General features: G+C 40.1%; 1 protein-coding gene across 1 annotated transcript in view; it reads left to right on the forward strand.

The window, feature by feature from the left end:
- The window catches only part of nek10 (NIMA-related kinase 10), a 214,625-nt gene that overhangs the window by 31,424 nt on the left and 164,456 nt on the right, over positions 1–18,745 (forward strand). Inside the window, exon 4 of the mRNA XM_039737572.1 lies at positions 9,268–9,328. Coding sequence (XP_039593506.1) covers positions 9,268–9,328 — 61 coding nt within the window. The remainder of the gene's footprint in view (positions 1–9,267; positions 9,329–18,745) is intronic.

An 18,745-nucleotide genomic window follows, 5' to 3' on the forward strand; every position in this document is an offset into this window, starting at 1 on the left:
AACGTTCCAAAAACCAACCAAACTTACTGTTATCTGCTCGAACCAACACCGACTTACTATATTCGGCCGTCCAGCGGCGTCACTGAAGCATTCGAACATTCTTAGCCAATCATGCAATTCTGCGTCCGCGTTTGCCATGTTATGTTCTAACTACAGAGGCAGAGTCCCATTGCATAGTTTTAACTTGTATTGAGTCAAGGTTTTGACGTGAACACCATACATATGGATAGTATCAAATTATATATAAGGATATTTGGTATTGGGTGGCCTGGTGACACAGTGGGAAGTACTGCTGCCTTGTAGTAAGGAGACCAGGATTGGTGTCCCAGGTCGTCCCTGTGTGGAGTTTGCATGTTCTCCTCATGTCTACTTGTGTGTCTGCTGGGTGCTTTGGTTTCCTCCCAGAGGCCAAAGACATGCAGATTTGGTGAATTGGTAATGCTAAATTGGCCTTAATGTGTGTTGGGTGTGTGAGTGTGTTTGTTTGCACTGTGATGGACTGGTGCACTATCCAGGGTTTGTTCCTGCCTTGTGCCCTATGCTAGCTGGGATAGACTCCTGCCATTTCCCACAACCCTGGTCTAGATTAAGTAGGTTAAGAAATGACATAACATCTAGTATCTAGGGACATTGAAGACATTCTGGAAGATTTACCCAAATCTGATCTCTAAAGGGGCCACTGTGACGTTGAAGGGAAAAATTCACGAAAGCCATATTATCATGGAAGTTCCTCTGTTTGTTATTTTGGTTTATCTATGTTAGGTAATTATAGTGAATTATGGTGTGTGTATGAATGCTAAATATATCTGCTTTATTGTGCCACCTGTGTACAGTTTTACCTACACATGGACCGTTGCCTTAAGCAAACTATAGCAAACAGGGGGGACCAGAGATTTCCAAATCTATTACACAGTATAACACCAGATGTTATATGAATAAAGTAACTGGCATTTATTTACACCAAGCACCTTCTACAAACCTTTTTCCATCAATGTGCCAAGATTATACAGTAAATGAATAATAAACCAATAATTCTTCCTCCTTCTCTCCTCCGCTGAGTGTTGCCAACTGCCTCCCGACTCTGACTCATCCATTTGTGGAAGTGAACTCCTTTTAAAGTTGGACCTGGGAATGCTTCTGGTTTCACGCTTCCTGGACGTATTTCTGGGCCATGGAGAAAGTAGGGAGGTCCTCCCCTGGCAGCGCCCCCTCTCGCTGCAGTTCTGGACTCCCATCTCCCAAGCACCCCTGCGGGTGTCCAGACTGGGTTCCCATACGAGGACCACTGCCAGCTGGTGTATGGGGAATGAAACCACTCAAAATCCTTGGCCTCACTCAGTCTGTCCATTATATCATGCTGGTCGGACACAAAGTTATTTTCCTATCCCGCCGACAACTCCATCCACGTCGTTCAACTCTGGCCTCGTGTCTGGGTATGAAACCATCCTCGATCCCAGCTGGGAAGCCTGTTTTCCTCCTGCACTGTTTATCCAGGGCAAAGTCATGGGTACAGTACAACCAATGGTAGCAAAAAGTATGAAATGTATAGAAAAGAGTCAATATATACTTCTGTAAGGATATGGATGATGACGAGGATGAGACCCTTCAAGCCGGGGAGCATAGCTGTTAAATAGTTCCTTCAGTTTGCAGAGCTCTTGTTATCTTCCAATTTCAGGGGCTGTGCAGGTGTCCTGTCAGGGTGATGGCAGCAATTATTCTGTCTCTCTGTTTGTCTTTTTAAATTGTGCAGCATTTATCCCAGACTTAAAGCTGTCTCTCAATGTGGTTTTAACAGTGATTGCATTAATGGTTGATAATTTTAAAACCCTGATCATGTTTATATTACAAAATTGTGTTCCTTAATTTCCATACTAATTTTCATTACCTCAGGCTAATAAATAAGTTTGGTTCACATTCCAAAAATAATAACTGACATATCTAACAATCTGTTCATTTTTGGGATTCTAAAAGATTTCAGCAAAGGCTACAAAATTAATTCATTTATGATTCAGAGCTTAATCAATACCTAGAACTGCGTACTATTATCAGTTCAAACACGCAAAGTGTCAATTAGAGATTCCAGCAGCTAAAATTGCCATTTGACTTTGAACACACAATCTCTAGTATGGCTGGTTTGACAAAAAACATAATTGTGGCTTATTTTTATTGTAGCTAGTTAATTAGTTCACTGTTCAAAATGCTTGCTAGTCGGTCTTAACTTTGTTAAAAAACTTAACATAAGAGATTTGACAAATGAGAGGAGACCATTCAGCCCATCAAGCCCATGTATTTTAGCTAATAGCTAAGCTGTCTCAGTATCTCATCCAGATTCTTCTTAAAGGTTATCAAGGTTTCTGCATCAACATAGTTGGATTTGAATCAAAGTTCTTATTTTATAATTTCTTTAATTCACAGTTCAGGATAGTGAGTTTGTACATTTATTAAAACAGTCTCCAGAATGGCTTGTTTCAATAGATAGATACTTTATTAATCCCAAGGGGAAATTCACATACTCCAGCAGCTGCATACATAAAGAACTATATTAAATTAAAGAGGGATAAAAATGCAGGTAAAACAGACAATAACTTTGTATAATGTTAACGTTTACCCGCCCCGGGTGGAATTGAAGAGTCGCATAATGTGTGGGAGGAATGATCTTCTCAGTCTGTCAGTGGCAATGACAATAACCATCCAGCTGTGTGAGGAGTAGTAAGTTATGGTAGTGAGATGTGGCTGATGAAGGCTCAACAGTTCTGTTCTCTTTTTTATTTATTTTTATTAATGTTAATTAAACACAAATAATCTATATATATAAAAGTCACTTCTGAACGGCTGGAGCGATTTTCACGAAACTTGGTACACGTTTCTCAAAGGTCGACTTAAAATACTGTAGGGTGAAATCAACCCTAACCCACTCCCTTGTGGGTAGGGTGGGGGGGTGATCTTGTGGTCTTGTATGTCTGTTATCATCCAGTTGACATGAGAGAGAGAGAGAGGGGTTTGGGAGCAGGAGAAGGAAGACAGGAGGGTGCCGGTGATAGTGAGCACGAGAGAGAAAGCAGACAGCCACAAGGAAAGCCCTCAAGGGAGTGTGTGGCCAATGCTCAGGCGCTGCTGAAGTGAGTCTCTCTGGCTGAGCTGTTGATTGAACTGGAGTGATGAGGTGCTGGATGGTGCGAGTCGCCAAATAAGTCCGGGAACACAACAGGAGTTGGCGAGGCTCAGATGGGGGAGACCTATCGGAACCATGGACAATTGGGACCTAAGGCTGGGTTTGGATTGGGAGCCCTGCTGGAGCCATGGGAGAGCAGGGACCTGCTCCCGTGGAAGGTCGGCTGCGCTTGTTGGTTTGACGTCTTTCTGGGCTGCAAGACCCAAGCTGGGTAAACCAGAGAGACGTTAATTTTTAAAATGGAAACTCTGGGGACTTGATTTTAAAGGACAGATTTCTGCCTCCTGTGAGATTTTAACCTTGCTTTTAATTTATTTATTGGGAATTGTAACCTCCACTGGACACTTTTTATGGATTGTTTATTTATAAAAACCTTTAGCATTGCACTTTTTGAACAATGATTATTTGGAATGGCTTTTAATAAAAGCACTGAGCACCTTTTTACTCCTACCCCTTGTCTGGTTGTATGCTCATGCCTTGGCTATGTTATAGATTGTGGTGGGTTCAAAAGGCTCTTGGACACAACAGGAGCATGGAGCCAACCTGCACTGTCACTGTCACTCTTTATGTGCAACAGTACCAGTTATTATTCACGTTAGGGACATTTTGTGTTTTTCTTTAAGAATGCAAAACTATATAAGGGCGGAGTGGGGGCTCTGAGGCTAGGGATCTGTACCGGCATTCAGAAAGTTGCCTGTTTGAATCCTGTAAATGGCAGAAATGACTCTACTCTGTTGGGCCCTTCAGCAAGGCCCATAACCTGTAATTGCTTCGTTCTGGGTATGACATCAATCTGCCTCCAGCTCAGAAAGTAGGTCTTCTAACTTGCGGGGAACACATGGGGGTTGGTGACAGGATTAGTACTCCAGCCACCATAAAAAAAAAAACAAAAAAAAAAACCTTCAAACAGTTCCAGTGTGGTGCCGAGGTTTCTCCTTTTGCACAGCTGCACTTGGGTCCCAATTCAGGTGGTTTGTTGTGTGGTGGGTGCAGTAATGTGCTGTAAAATCAGCGCATGCTCCCAACCTCTCTTCCTCTCTTGTCTGGCTGTATGTTTCCTCATCTGCTATGCTCATCCCTTGGTTACGTTACAGATGGTGGAGGGTTCAAGGTGCTCCTGGACACAACAGAAACATGGAGCTAACCCACTGTTACTGTCACTCCTTATATGCAACAGTACCAGTTATTGTTCATGTTGGGGATGTTTTGTGTTTTGCTTTAAGAATGAAAAACTGAAAATGGTTATTTCGCAGTAGTTTTCTTTACAAAGATTACACACAATAAAGGTTGTTTGCATTTATTTTTAAATTATCACAGCTGTGACAAGGATAAGCCAATTAGCTGGTTTCACTTCAGAGAACAAAGCAGACACATACCGTATTTCCACATCTGATACACCATATAGATAAGAAACCAAAAGAACAAAGGCACTCGTGCAGGTGAGAGTGCTCTTTACTGACATTTAGTAAGAAGAAAATGAATATGTCTTCTTGAAGGAATGGAATTCTCACATTAACTGTACATTGGAATGCATGCCATTTAAATAATCAAAATGTTTTAGAACAAGATGAAGGTAACATTATGCACACTGCCTTTCAGGTTATTATAGGCAGCTTGTGTTTTCAGCTTTGTTATTTAATTTTTTGACAGTATGAATTGTTGCTCGTATCGCTTCTGTTCTATCATCCATCCATTCAGTATCCAAAAAGAAAAATCTCTATACAATTGAATATTCTAGGGAACTGTAAGTCACCATTGCAACATTAAGTGTAAGGTAGTAATCACCCCGGATGGGAGTGGGACCATCTCAGAATACACTCGCATGTGTACACCCACCAGTTTACAGTTGCCAAGTAACCTAATAACACACAGACTCTTTATAGCAAAAATACATTTGACTGTGGGATGGCATTTCCAAACCATTTTGTTAAACTTCCATTTCAGAATCAAGCCTTTACAGCAGCGGAATCATTTTGTTAACTGTAGTATTTTCAGTTAATACATGTTGACAACACAATATCTCTTTGCCATTTCATATTTAGTGATCTGCCTGCAGTAGTCATTGCTGCTGTCTCATGCTTCAAGTGGCGGGCTATAAGTCCTGGCTCGGTCCCTGTTTATGTCAAGTTTGCACATCTGCATGAATTTTTGAAAGATTTTTCTCCAGTGATACGTGCAGGAGATGGATTGGTGGCTGTAAGGTGGCCTGGTCTGACTGACTGTGTCCTGCAATGCACTGATGCTTCAGTCCTCTTTTTGTGACCCAAAAAATGTTTCCAAAAATCAGTGGAAAAATATTTTCTCGATTGTTATAATGCAGGCAATCACATCTATCAACTAGAACTACCCACACAGTCTATGCAACACCACACTTATAATGTAAAATGTAATGTATTTTTACATTTGTTGTAGATTGATTATATTTATGTAGTTATATTAATGCATATTTATCATAAAATGTATGTGTATATGTATTATATACTAAGGTTGCTAAACTCTAAAGAGCATCCCAAAGTGTGATTGACGCATCTATCGAAGACAGTCTATCGGTTGCCAGGGCAACTGCAGGCTCCCAGCGCGGGAGCAGCCTGCTGCAAAAATAAATCCGAAAAGGTTGCGGTCGCGCTATCAGCACCTGTCGTTGATGGGTGATGCAAGGAACATTGTAAAGGCAGGGAACAGCATTACTTGGCTACTAACATGACCATGACCCTGCCTGATTGCTGTGTCTGCGTATTGGAGAGCGGAAGATCCCGCTACAATAAATGACCATGCTGTTCCTGTTTCAAGCTGAATAAAGTTTGTTTTGCTAAAGCACTGAGACTTAGCCTCATTTTTTGGGGTGCATGACAGGGACTCGCACGTTACAGTATGTATGTATATACAGGTGCCGGTCATAAAATTAGAATATCGTGACAAAGTTGATTTATTTCAGTAATTCCATTCAAAAAGTGAAACTTGTATATTAGATTCATTCATTACACACAGACTGATGTATTTCAAATGTTTATTTCTTTTAATTTTGATGATTATAACAGACAACTAATGAAAGTCCCAAATTCAGTATCTTGGAAAATTAGAATATTGTGAAAAGGTTCAATATTGAAGACACCTGGTGCCACACTTTAATCAGCTAATTAACTCAAAACACCTGCAAAAGTCTTTAAATGGTCTCTCAGTCTAGTTCTGTAGGCTACACAATCATGGGGAAGACTGCTGACTTGACAGTTGTCCAAAAGACGACCATTGACACCTTGCACAAGGAGGGCAAGACACAAAAGGTCATTGCTAAAGAGGCTGGCTGTTCACAGAGCTCTGTGTCCAAGCACATTAATAGAGAGGCGAAGGGAAGGACAAGATTGGTAGAAAAAAGTGTACAAGCAATAGGGATAACCGCACCCTGGAGAGGATTGTGAAACAAAACCCATTCAAAACTGTGGGGGAGATTCACAAAGAGTGGACTGCAGCTGGAGTCAGTGCTTCAAGAACCACCACACAGACGTATGCAAGACATGGGTTTCAGCTGTCGCATTCCTTGTGTCAAGCCACTCTTGAACAAGAGACAGCGTCAGAAGCGTCTCGCCTGGGCTAAAGACAAAACTGCTGCTGAGTGGTCCAAAGTTATGTTCTCTGATGAAAGTAAATTTTGCATTTCCTTTGGAAATCAAGGTCCCAGAGTCTGGAGGAAGAGAGAAAGGCACAGAATCCACGTTGCTTGAGGTCCAGTGTAAAGTTTCCACAGTCAGTGATGGTTTGGGGTGCCATGTCATCTGCTGGTGTTGGTCCATTGTGTTTTCTGAGGTCCAAGGTCAACGCAACCGTCTACCAGGAAGTTTTAGAGCACTTCATGCTTCCTGCTGCTGACGAACTTTATGGAGATGCAGATTTCATTTTCCAACAGGACCTGGCACCTGCACACAGTGCCAAAACTACCAGTACCTGGTTTAAGGACCATGGTATCCCTGTTCTTGATTGGCCAGCAAACTCGCCTGACCTTAACCCCATAGAAAATCTATGGGGTATTGTGAAGAGGAAGATGCAATATGCCAGACCCAACAATTCAGAAGAGCTGAAGGCCACTATCAGAGCAACATGGGCTCTCATAACACCTGAGCAGTGCCACAGACTGATCGACTCCATGCCACGGTGCATTGCTGCAGTAATCCAGGCCAAAGGAGCCCCAACTAAATATTGAGTGCTGTACATGCTCATACTTTTCATGTTCATACCTTTCAGTTGGCCAACATTTCTAAAAATCCTTTTTGCATTGGTCTTAATTGATACTCTAATTTTCCAAGATACTGAATTTGTGACTTTCATTAGTTGTCAGTTATAATCATCAAAATTAAAAGAAATAAACATTTGAAATACATCAGTCTGTGTGTAATGAATGAATCTAATATACAAGTTTCACTTTTTGAATGGAATTACTGAAATAAATCAACTTTGTCATGATATTCTAATTTTATAACCATCACCTGTATAGATATTTATGTCAGTTTATTGAATTTTGAATATTTATTTTGGGTGGCACTATGGTTACCACTATTGCCTCATGAATTCTGGTTCAAATCGTGGCTGTTTTATTATCTGTTTAGAATTTGCACATTCTCTCTCTGTCCATGTGGACTTCCTCTAAAACAGATTAGACTGCTTGATGATTCCCAGTTTGCTGTTGCCTTTTGCCGGATGCCAGCTTCCCTGCAATCCGGAATTAGATGAAACAGTTTTGAGAATGTTATGTAATGTTAAGAGTATATGTGTTTATATTTATTTAGATTTAATAGATATTTCATATTTACCTATGGTGTTGCTGACTAGGCATTTTACAAATGGAAAAATAGGCATTTATGGAAGACCCTTTGCTATGGCACTCCAAATTATGCTCAGGTACAACCTTCATTCATCTGACATAGTTCAGAATGGTGCATACCTGTGTATACAAGGTCCCACAATTCACATTTCATGCCAGGAGAAAAACCAAGCCATGAAGTCCAGGAACTCTTTGTAGGCCTCTGTGATCAAATTGTGGCGAGGCATAGATAAAACCATTTCTGAAGCTTTTACTTTATCCCAGGAGCATAATGGCTTCAATAATTGAAGTGGAAGAAGTTTGAAAGCACCTGGACTCTTCCTAGATTTGACCATCCAGCCAAATTGAATAACTTGGCAAAATGGCGTTTGTGAGGCAGGAGACCAACAACCCAATGATAAGTCTAACAGAATTTCAGAAATCCTTTGTTGAAATGAAAGGACCCATTTGAAGGACAACTATCTCAGCAGCGCTCCATTAATCATGCATTTATGGTAAAGTGGCTAGACAGTAGCCACTCTTGAGTAAAAGGCATATGACAGCCTGCTTGGAGTTTACCAGATTGAATTTAAGAGACTCTAAGGGCTCAGAGAAAAAAGTTACGTTTTTGGGATGAACTCCAAGTACTATGTCTGTTGAAGACCGGATTCTGCTCATCACCTGCCTAATACCATCCCTACAGTGAAGCATGGTGCTTCTTAGGTGTATGGAATGGGAGATTATTCAGAATTGAGGGAAGGATAAATGCAGCCAAATACCACCTCAGACTTGGGGCAAAATTTTACCTTTCAGCATGATAATGACCCAAATCCTACAGCCAAGACGGCTCTGGAGTGGCTTCAGGACAAATCTGATTGTCCTTGAGTGGCCCAGCCAAAGCTGTGGATAGACCTAAAGATGGCAGTTTACAGAACCCTCCGATCCAGTCTAATGGAATTTGAGAGGGTCTGCCAGGAAGAATGGGATAAAATTCCCAAATTCAGTGTGCAAACTTGTAGAGTCTTACCTAAGAAGACTTGATTGCTGCCAAAGGGGCTTCTAGTAAGTACAGAATTTAGGTACTAAATACTTATGAATTTTAGATTTCATTTTTTTGATTTTTAATGAATTTGCAAACCTTTCTGAAAACATATTTTCACTTTAAAAGTATGGGTTATTGAGTTTAGATTGATGGGCACAATGGCAAATTCCTTTTATATACTTTATGGTAGTTTTAATTTCTCTGGTGCTAATAATGTTGTTCAGATTGTCATTACATTTTTTTCTCTCCCAAAATTAACAGAGAGACTTCAGACCTTAGAAGACTCTTGGATCTTCTTAGTGCTTCAGCAAGCAAACAGCAGGTAACTGCTAATTTATCCACTGCATTCAAATGTTTAGTGATAAAATGCTGTATCATTTCTTCAGTATGGATTTACTTTTCCACTATGTATCCTGTTAGTAGATGTATTCTAACTGAGGCCTTGCCTAACTCCATCAGTGAACTACATTATGCATATCAAGTCACCTCTTCACCCTCCATACTGAACTGTCTAAACACAGTGCTACAAGATATGTGACAATAATAAACCTATAAGGTGATCACTAGCTAGAAGTCAAGACAAAAAATGTTGCATATTGAACTTGCTGATGAAAAAGTAAACTGAAGATAAAGCACTAACACAGCTTACTTACCACAAGCAAAGTGAATGTGTATTGTGGTTCAGAGCTCAGCTTAATAAAACTTAGAAGAAGCACTATCCTAATAAGAACACACACCTGATACAGTATAAGACAGTATAATGAATATTATTTGCATTATTCTGGTAGTTCTTCTAATTCATTGCTTAATGTTCATTCATACTGATATGCGGGTTTGCACTGCTGTGAGTTCAGGTTCTGTGGAGTTTGCATGTTCTCGTCATATTTGCGTGTACTCTGGATTTTCTCCCACACCCCAAAGACGTGTCGCGTACTCTGCTTTATTTGACATTAAACTATTCAACATTCTATGATCTGCTTCTCACAACTGAAAGAGGGCACCATGGCGGATGTTTGCCGACTTGCAAACCAACCACAAGCGTTACCTGGTAGGTAACCACCCATACAATCAGATTGTGATTCAGACTACGAATGCCATGAATATAATTACCCCGATCTACATGCAATCAAATAAGTGAACCACACGCCATGGCGCAACATAAAGAGGCTTCGCCTCTGATGCTGACGGCCAAGGTTCAATCCCCGAGAGGGGGTGCAGTGAGTGTGTACGCCTGATAAGCCCAGAATTAGGGCGAAACACATGTCGCATACTCTTTGCATTATGTGACAATAAACTATTCAATATATACAGTAGAGTCTCGCTTATCCGACATAAATGGGCCGGCAGAACATCAGATAAGCGAAAATGTCGGATAATGGAAGGTGTTAAGAAAAATCCTATTAAACATCAAATTGTGTTATAATTTTACACATTAGGAACCTAATACAGTGGCTCGGTTCACGATCGTCTCTGAACACGTACAAATCGGGTTATGACCAAAAAGTATGCCAAACTTTTCCCTCTGTTCAGAACCACACACTCGATATAGGAACAAGCCAGTTTCCCTGTCGGTTTGTGCCAGCCGATGATTTCCGCACATGTTCAACCTCTCCCTGTGCATTCCCTGTGCAGTGAGAGAGAGCAAGAGACACAGATAGACAGACACACACACACGCACGAGAGAGACACACGAAGACACATGCGCGCGCGAGAGACACACACAAGCGTGTGAGGGAGACACACGCACACCCGCGAGATAGGGCTGGCCACATAATCCACTGTAATCATGTTTTACAACAAAACAACTGAAAAATTTAACTGAAAAAATGAACTTAGCAACAAAAAATAGACAAAGCTCACGCTCGCAACTTGCAGTTCTTGTTGCCGATTGATGCATTTTTTTAATATATATATATATATATATATTTTTTTTCCCCACTCATTGAAGAACTACTCTTGACAGCAAAACAGCGAAACACCACCAGTTGTGCATGTTGAAACAAGTACATATCACTGCAGGAAATGAGATGGGGGTGGGATCAGAAGTGGGCGGGGTTGGATGACTGAGTATTATCATATGAGGAAGGTATGACCTTAAATGTGTTTTTATTTTGTAAATTCACTAACACTGGTATTCTTTATGTCTTCAGTACCATAGTAATGATATTCTAGATTTATTCCTCACCTTCCCTTATTGTAACAGAATCGTTATATGCTAACAGCCTGGCTTCTGCATCTGTTTCATTCCGTGCTTGTACTTAGTATTTTAACTGCACTAAAACAGACCTCACAGCTGTGTTATCTAAAGATTATAATGATTTAATATTTTTATAACACTGTAATTTTTTGGCAAAGCACCACAGTTTTATCACATGTGAATGCAGCCAACAATTTTAGTTTGAGACTTCAGCTCAGATTTTAAATCTATATCAGGTACATCTTTGAAAATTTTACATTTAAGAAAATAGAACTACAATTAACCATTGACCCTCCACATCCAACATCAACTAGCAATAGCATATGAATCTTGTCAGTGCTTGAGTTAAATCTACTGTCTATGAGTTCAACTGTATCCACAGTTTGTAAAGTGGTATCCAAAATATTTTATGTACACCACCAGTACATGTAAGTACACCATACTATCACTGTTATTTTTTAATTTGACTCACTCTTATATAAATATGTAATAAACAAAGCTTGATAGCAAACTCTTTAAAGAATTGACAAAAAATGTAAAAATGCTTCAACTTTCAAACCTGCTAAGCAAGTCCCGGAAAGCTCCTGAATGACACGCCATTTTCTTACTTGTTCAAACTTGCTTATTCAGTTCATAATTGTGGGTCCAACTAATAACTCTTATCAGATTTTTTTCCTGGCGTGCTTACGTAAGTCAGCTGATGTGCCATATTTTCTTTTCAAAATCAAAAATCAGCATTTTAAAAGTCATTATCTGAGTTTACCCTCATTGTTGGGCTTACCACCTGATTTATCATGGCCTTAGGGATCCCCATGGAAGAGACTCATCTTTTGTGTACTTTTGGCCTCCCTTTGCCAATATTTAGGAATTCCTCACATCTCGCCCTATTGTATTTTACATCCTGACATGGAGGAACTGACTGAGAACAAATGGCCTTTAAGTCAGAAGTGAATATTTATCCATCCTTGCTAAAGGGAATTTCTCTGGCTGAACTGACCAAACAAGTCCCTTGACGTCTACTGCAATTTGGAGGGTGTCATATAATACAATGAGAGGATCTCTTTCCTAGCCTTTTCTGTCTCTGTCCACACACCCTGTTTGTCCGTATCTCAACATCAGTGTTGCATTTTTACTTAGTCTCTATGAAACATGCGGACCTTTTGTACTCCCAAGATCCAGGTTCCAGCACCAGTAGTTGAGCAGTACCAGCAGGTTTCCATTCTTTCCTAATTATTTCAATGGAGGCAGTTTGAATTGAGGCACCTCTTAGCTTATTACTTTTTCTGAGCTCAAATCTCCATCCATCATTATGTCACCCGAGCAGAGGGCCTTCACCTCTTTCTACAAACCTATCTCATTGTTAACACTTGATCTCATCCACTCTTCATTTGAAGTCAGCCATTTAGAAGTGAGATTTTCTATTCTCTACAATTTTTGAAGAATGCCACCACTCAAGTTATTATTTCAAGGGCATTCTGTGCATCTTTAGCATTTTTGTAGACAGCATTCTGAAATTGTTTTTTTTTTCTTTTGGTTTTGCTGAAAAACCTTAAATTAACTATTGTGGCCTTTTTAGGTGTTATTCTAATAATAAATATTCAGGCTGACCTCATCAGTGTCAAGACCGAGCACTTCTGCGCAAAATGCACATACAAAAAAAGAATTAAGGGCCTTACCACATCCTGAAATGAGAACCGGCTATTTTATATAAATTCACAGGACAGAAGATAAATGCTGTGAAGAAAACTACTGCTAAAGTATTTAGTAGAAACAAAATGTCTTTTTGAGCAAAGTTTTAGGTTGCAGTTTAACAATTTAAATGAGAGTGTGCTGCTTTTAGCATTTTATAACTGTTCTTTAAGCTGCTGTAGTGCAGTAACTTCTGCTTGACTATAAGGGAAGTGTTCTAAGCTGCCTTCAATGCAGATAGTTTAGGAGAAGCAAAGGGAAGTATGTAATCAGTGAACGGCACATTGCTTTGAGAACAAGTGGTAACAAAAAAAACTGCATTCCCCTTTTTACACTTGTTAAAAAATAACATTTGACTGTGTAACTTAATTGAAAGTTTTGCTCAGAAATAAGATAACACACATAGGTATAGAAGTAAATTATGGAAAAGAGTTGGTTTTTTATGTTTAAAATGTCAATGCTTTTCTCATCCAACTCGCGGTTTTCCCAACAGAGATCTACTGGACCTCTGGTTTGTAGGAATATATTGTTATTTTGGGAATTTAACAATTTAACTGACCATTGCCAACACTCCTTTTTTTAAGCTTTTCTGTGGAATGTAGCAAAGCTTTTTGTATTATTTCCTTTTTCTAAAGTTATTTGAGATGCTGCCTTCTTTTTCTTTTAGGAATGGTGGCTCTGTGGCTAAAGGTTCTGGGCTGGTGACTTGAAGTTGCCTGTTCAAATCCTGGCAGTGACAGAAGGAATGCTACTCCGTTGGGCCCTTGGGCAAGGCACTTAACCTGCAATTACTCCAGGGGCAAATAGATGTCCCGCCGCTCTGTCCCTAAAACTCTGAGTAATTTGTGGTTTGCATAAAAGAGAATTTCCCCTTGGGGATTAATACAGTATACCAAAAAAAAAAATAGTGCTCTTCATTGACTGTATAGCACTCTTCACTGAGAGAGCTGTGTACAATTCTCAGTTAAAATACAAGTACAGATTATACTAATGATTAAATACAGAACTGGTGCACACATAAAGGCAGATTTATTAAAGCACATAAAGAAAAAGACTTGATTACCGAAACTGAACATAAACTCAGACCCTGACTTTTTCTTTTTTTTTTTTTTACATCTTTTTGCTTCCTCCAATCTCACATCAGTTTCTCAGACGCATCGAATTTTGTTGCAGCAGCGCAGTTACCAATTTCTTTTGCCACTTCAACAACTTTTAATGTAAAACCAGCTTCATATTTCCTTCTGATCGTGTGTGAAATACAAAAAACACAAAACAATGCAAATGTCGCTTCGGAATAGTTCAGGTATTACCGTGTGGTCACGTAGGCACAGTGCATACATAAAAAAGCAGTGTTTTTCGCATTTGACTCATACGACTGACATTATAAAATACCGGACATTATATGGTAAAATCAAGCCCTGACTTATCCACAAGAGAACTTAAATGCAAGTATATAGGGTAAACACAAATAAAAACTAACATCTGTCTATCCATTAATTGATGAACTATGGGCAGTTGACAATGGAAGAGGTTAAAGTTGTAAAAGAGAAAGTCAAACACAAAGTCACAGGCCTGCAGACACTGGCCAACTGGTTGCCTACCTGCTCCTGGGTTTTCCACAGTAGAGTGTGTGCTGAGCCATTTATTCTGATAAGAGAATCTTGCCATCCAATGATTTCTATGCTCCTTTATCCAATATGACTTTTCTATATGCATGAGTGCAGCCTGGCAGTAGAGCTGTATCACCACGTGCCACATCAGGGTACCAAGAAGAGAAGCAAAGTAGTGGAGGGATAGTAACAGTTTATAAATATTGTGATACTTCTATTTCTGTACAAATGACTAACAAACAGAAATGCAGTACGCACAGCTAATCAGCAGCTCTAGTCAGGATATGCCAGACTAAAATCATGAATCTTCAGCCTGGATTTAAAAGCTGAGACTGAAGGGGCATCTCTTCTGTAAGCAGGCAGATCATGCCACAGCTTTGGGGCCCTGTAACTAAAGGCTTAATCTCTCACTGTTATTTTAATAATCCTTGGAATCATATGAGCGCTGGCATCTTAAGATCTCAATGTGCACTTTGGTTTGTAAGCAGTGATAAGCTCAGATAAGTAAGCAGGGCCTCGGCCATTTAAGGCTTTATATATTAAAAGGAGGATTTTGAAATCAGCCTTAACTCTTTCAGGGCTGATGTTGACTTTTGTCAAAGGGAGGAGTTGATGGTAATTAACTGTAAACTGTGACAAAACCAACTGTTATGTTTTAGTTGGACTCTCATTGTCTGAAGGAACGTTAGCGTCATTGTTTTGACCAAGATTTCTTGCACTCGCATGAGTAGCAAAAATGGGACTGACATCTGGTGAGAGATCAAAGCGAATGCGTAAAGCAAAATACTCCGCAGACGCCATTCCGCCTATTATCTCTGAACTTGACTATGACTTTTCAGACTGATTTTGATACAAGTGATCGAAAACGAATGTGAAGTTCCAGCTTCAGCTAATTGATCCCCAGCTAATCGTGGTACTGACAGTGTTCACCAGGTAGAACTGTCACTTAACAATGATAGAAACCACATTGCAATGCACTGCAACCGTGATCGCTGCTGCTGCCCCAGCCACGTGAAGACAGCCTGGCAGCAAACCTGCTGCACATTTTTGGCAAACTGGCAGCCACAGCATGCAGCAACAGATGTTTTATATTGATTTCTGCGTGAAACCATTGCTTTTCAGAAACTGTTTTTTGGAAAAAATATTCAGCCTTCAAAGAGTTAAGCTTAACAGTGTAAGGTCCTGAGAACTGGAGTTATGTGTCCATACTATCTGGGTCTTATAATAATTCTTGCAGCAACATTCTGATTTAACTGAAAGTTGTATATGAAATGATTTAAACAGCCAGTGAATAACAAATTACAGTAGGCAATTCTATTATAAATGGATGTATGAATTAATTAATAAGTTTCTTGCATATTTAGAAAATGTCTTAATCAAGGAACATTTTTAAGTAGGAAGAAACATGTTTTGGATAGTTTTAAAAAGTATTTTTTAATGACACTCTATTGTCAAAAATAACACCTAAATTGCGTGCTAATTCAGTACATGCAATAGTGATTCCAACTGAGTTAGTGACAAAATGTTGTTGTGGTACCATCATTCCCTCTGATATTCCTCCTACTGTGAAAATAATTTCAGAATACTGTTTGCGAAACACCACCTACAGTGTTGAGACACCTTTTATAGTCTTTATTAAGATTATTTTAATATAAAGAAATTATTTTATTTTTAATAGATAGCAAAATATTCTCAAACCTGCTTAATTCAATTCAGTGTTGTGCGCCTGTGAGCCGGAGTCATTTACGTGCACATACACTTTCACTCCATGATGTGGATTTAAAGCAGTGCTCCCCAGATTCCATCAGCACATTAAGTTTGCTACTGTGGGTACAATTACTGCAGACAAAGTCTACTCTAATATCAAATAGGGCTTCAAGGCTAAATCATTACCACACCTGGGCCAGTCTGACCACATGTCTCTGCTTTTAATTCTGACATATACCCACCTCAGGATAAGAGCTCTTATCACAGCTAAGACTGTTAAATTGTGGCCCAAAGGGGCATCTTAACAGCTGCAGGACTGCTTCAAGAGAATAAATTGAGGTATTTTTGAACATCAGAACCTGGAAGAGTACACTACAACAATTCTGGGCTATATTAGGTTCTGCATAGACACTGTTACCATGGACAAGTGCATCTGGGTCTATCCTAATCAGAAGCCCTGGATGACAAAAGAAATCCAGTGCCTGCTTAGGGACAGAAATGCCACTTTTAGGTCACATTACAGTGCTGCCAGAGCCAAACTGAAAAGTGGCATAAAAGAGGCTAAGGTGAAGTCACCAGAGGCCGCTACATCATATCTACCAGCTCACAACAGCCACATCTTCATAGTGGAGGAGCATCAGGTGAGGTAGAGGCTGATTGCAGTGAAACTGAAGAAGGCTGCTGGACTTGATACTGTCTGGGCATGTGTGCTGTTGGACTGTGCGGATCAACTGGCCGGGGTACCAAGATCTTCAACCAGTCCTTATCCCAGTCCACCATTCCACCCTGCCTGAAGTCCTCTGTCGTAATCCCATTGCCAAAAAAGACTACCATCAACAGCCTGAATGATTACCATCCAGTGGTACTTACTCCTGTGATCATGGAGTGCTTTGAAAACCTGGTCTGAACTCACATCATTTGAAGCTTTTCACCAATGTTAGACACACACTAGTATGCTTACAGGGAAAACAGGTGTACAGAGATGTACAACTCTCCATACTGTCCTAACCCACTTAGAACAGCAGGGGAGTTACGCTAGGCTGCTCTGTGTGGATGTTATTTCTGCATTTAATACCATCCTCCCTCATAGACTGGTGACCAAACTGGCAGAACTTTGACTATCTCACTCCATCTACTCTGGATTATGGACTTCCTCTCTGATCGCTTACACAGGGTAAGAGTAGGCCCCCATATCTTCTCAGCCCTCGTCCTCAGCACTGGTTCTCCACAGGGCAGTGTATTGATCCCCCTTCTCTTCACCCTCTACACCCACGACTGCACCCCCGCACACTCTAACAATGGTGTATTCAAATTTACAGAAGACACAACTATGGTGGGGCTCATCAGTGGGGGGAATGAGTCCGCTTACCAGGACAAAGTGGAACAGTTGTCTCTGCACCAATCAGACAACAGTTTTGTTCTTAACACCACCAAAACCAAGGAGCTGGTCATTAACTTTAAAACAAAGAAACAAATATTCAGCCGCTCTTCATTGGCGGGAATTGTGCAGAAAGGGTCTTGAATTTATGGTTGTTGGGTGTTCACATAGAGAAGGACCTGAACTGGAATGCTAACACCACAGAGCTGTTAAAGAAGGCACAGCAGATACTTTACTTCCTGAGGATCTTCAGGGAGAGCTATTTCATCCAAAAACTGTTCATGTCCTTCTGCTGTTGCTCCATAGAGAGCATATTGACTTACTGCATCTGTGTGTAGTTTACCAGCTGCACAACATCAGAGAGGAAAGCTTTCCAGAGTGTTGTCACTATTACCCAGAAAATCACTGGATGCCCTCTCCCATTCTTGGAAGATCTTTATAGTTCGCACTGCATAATTAAAGATCCATCCCACCCCAATCACTCTCTGTTTGAACTGCTGCCCTCAGGCAGACACTTCAAGTAAAAACACGGACAAATCGATTAAAAAATAGTTTTTACCCAAACGCTGTGACTGCATTAAACGCTGCTCATACTGTGAAACTTTAAAGGGAACAAATTAGGCAAAGAATACCAGCAGAATGTGAAAAATGTGTTGTTGTGTAGTATGATGTTTATTTTGCTTTCCCACTTTTAGAATCCCTTTTATAAAACTTAATATTTTTGTGTTTTTTTAGTTTTATAATTTGTTGCTGTTTTGCACTGATATGATGGCATCCACTTTTGTGGTTCTTGTCTATTGACAATAAAGATATTCATTCATTTGTTATTCATTCACTTATGTGGGATGAAGTGCTGCTATGTTTTTCTTGTACTGTGGTGACCAGAATTGAACACGATACCCCAGATGCTACCTTGCTGAAATAAATGACACAAAAATAAGAGTAAAAAAGGTCCCTGCCAAAACACAAGGCACACACCCACAGTTATACAGGGTCACTTTAGACATTTCAAATTAACCAAGTTTGCTTGTTTTTGGCATGAAGGTGTGAAGCACAGTCCAAGTGCACACACCTACAGTGACCAGACCAGGACGCAAGTATGGCTTCCCAGAGGTGTGAACTAGTACAGCAACTCAATACACACTGATCATCCACAGC

This window comes from Polypterus senegalus, chromosome 15 (genome assembly GCF_016835505.1).
Source record: "Polypterus senegalus isolate Bchr_013 chromosome 15, ASM1683550v1, whole genome shotgun sequence".
Lineage (NCBI taxonomy): Eukaryota > Metazoa > Chordata > Cladistia > Polypteriformes > Polypteridae > Polypterus > Polypterus senegalus.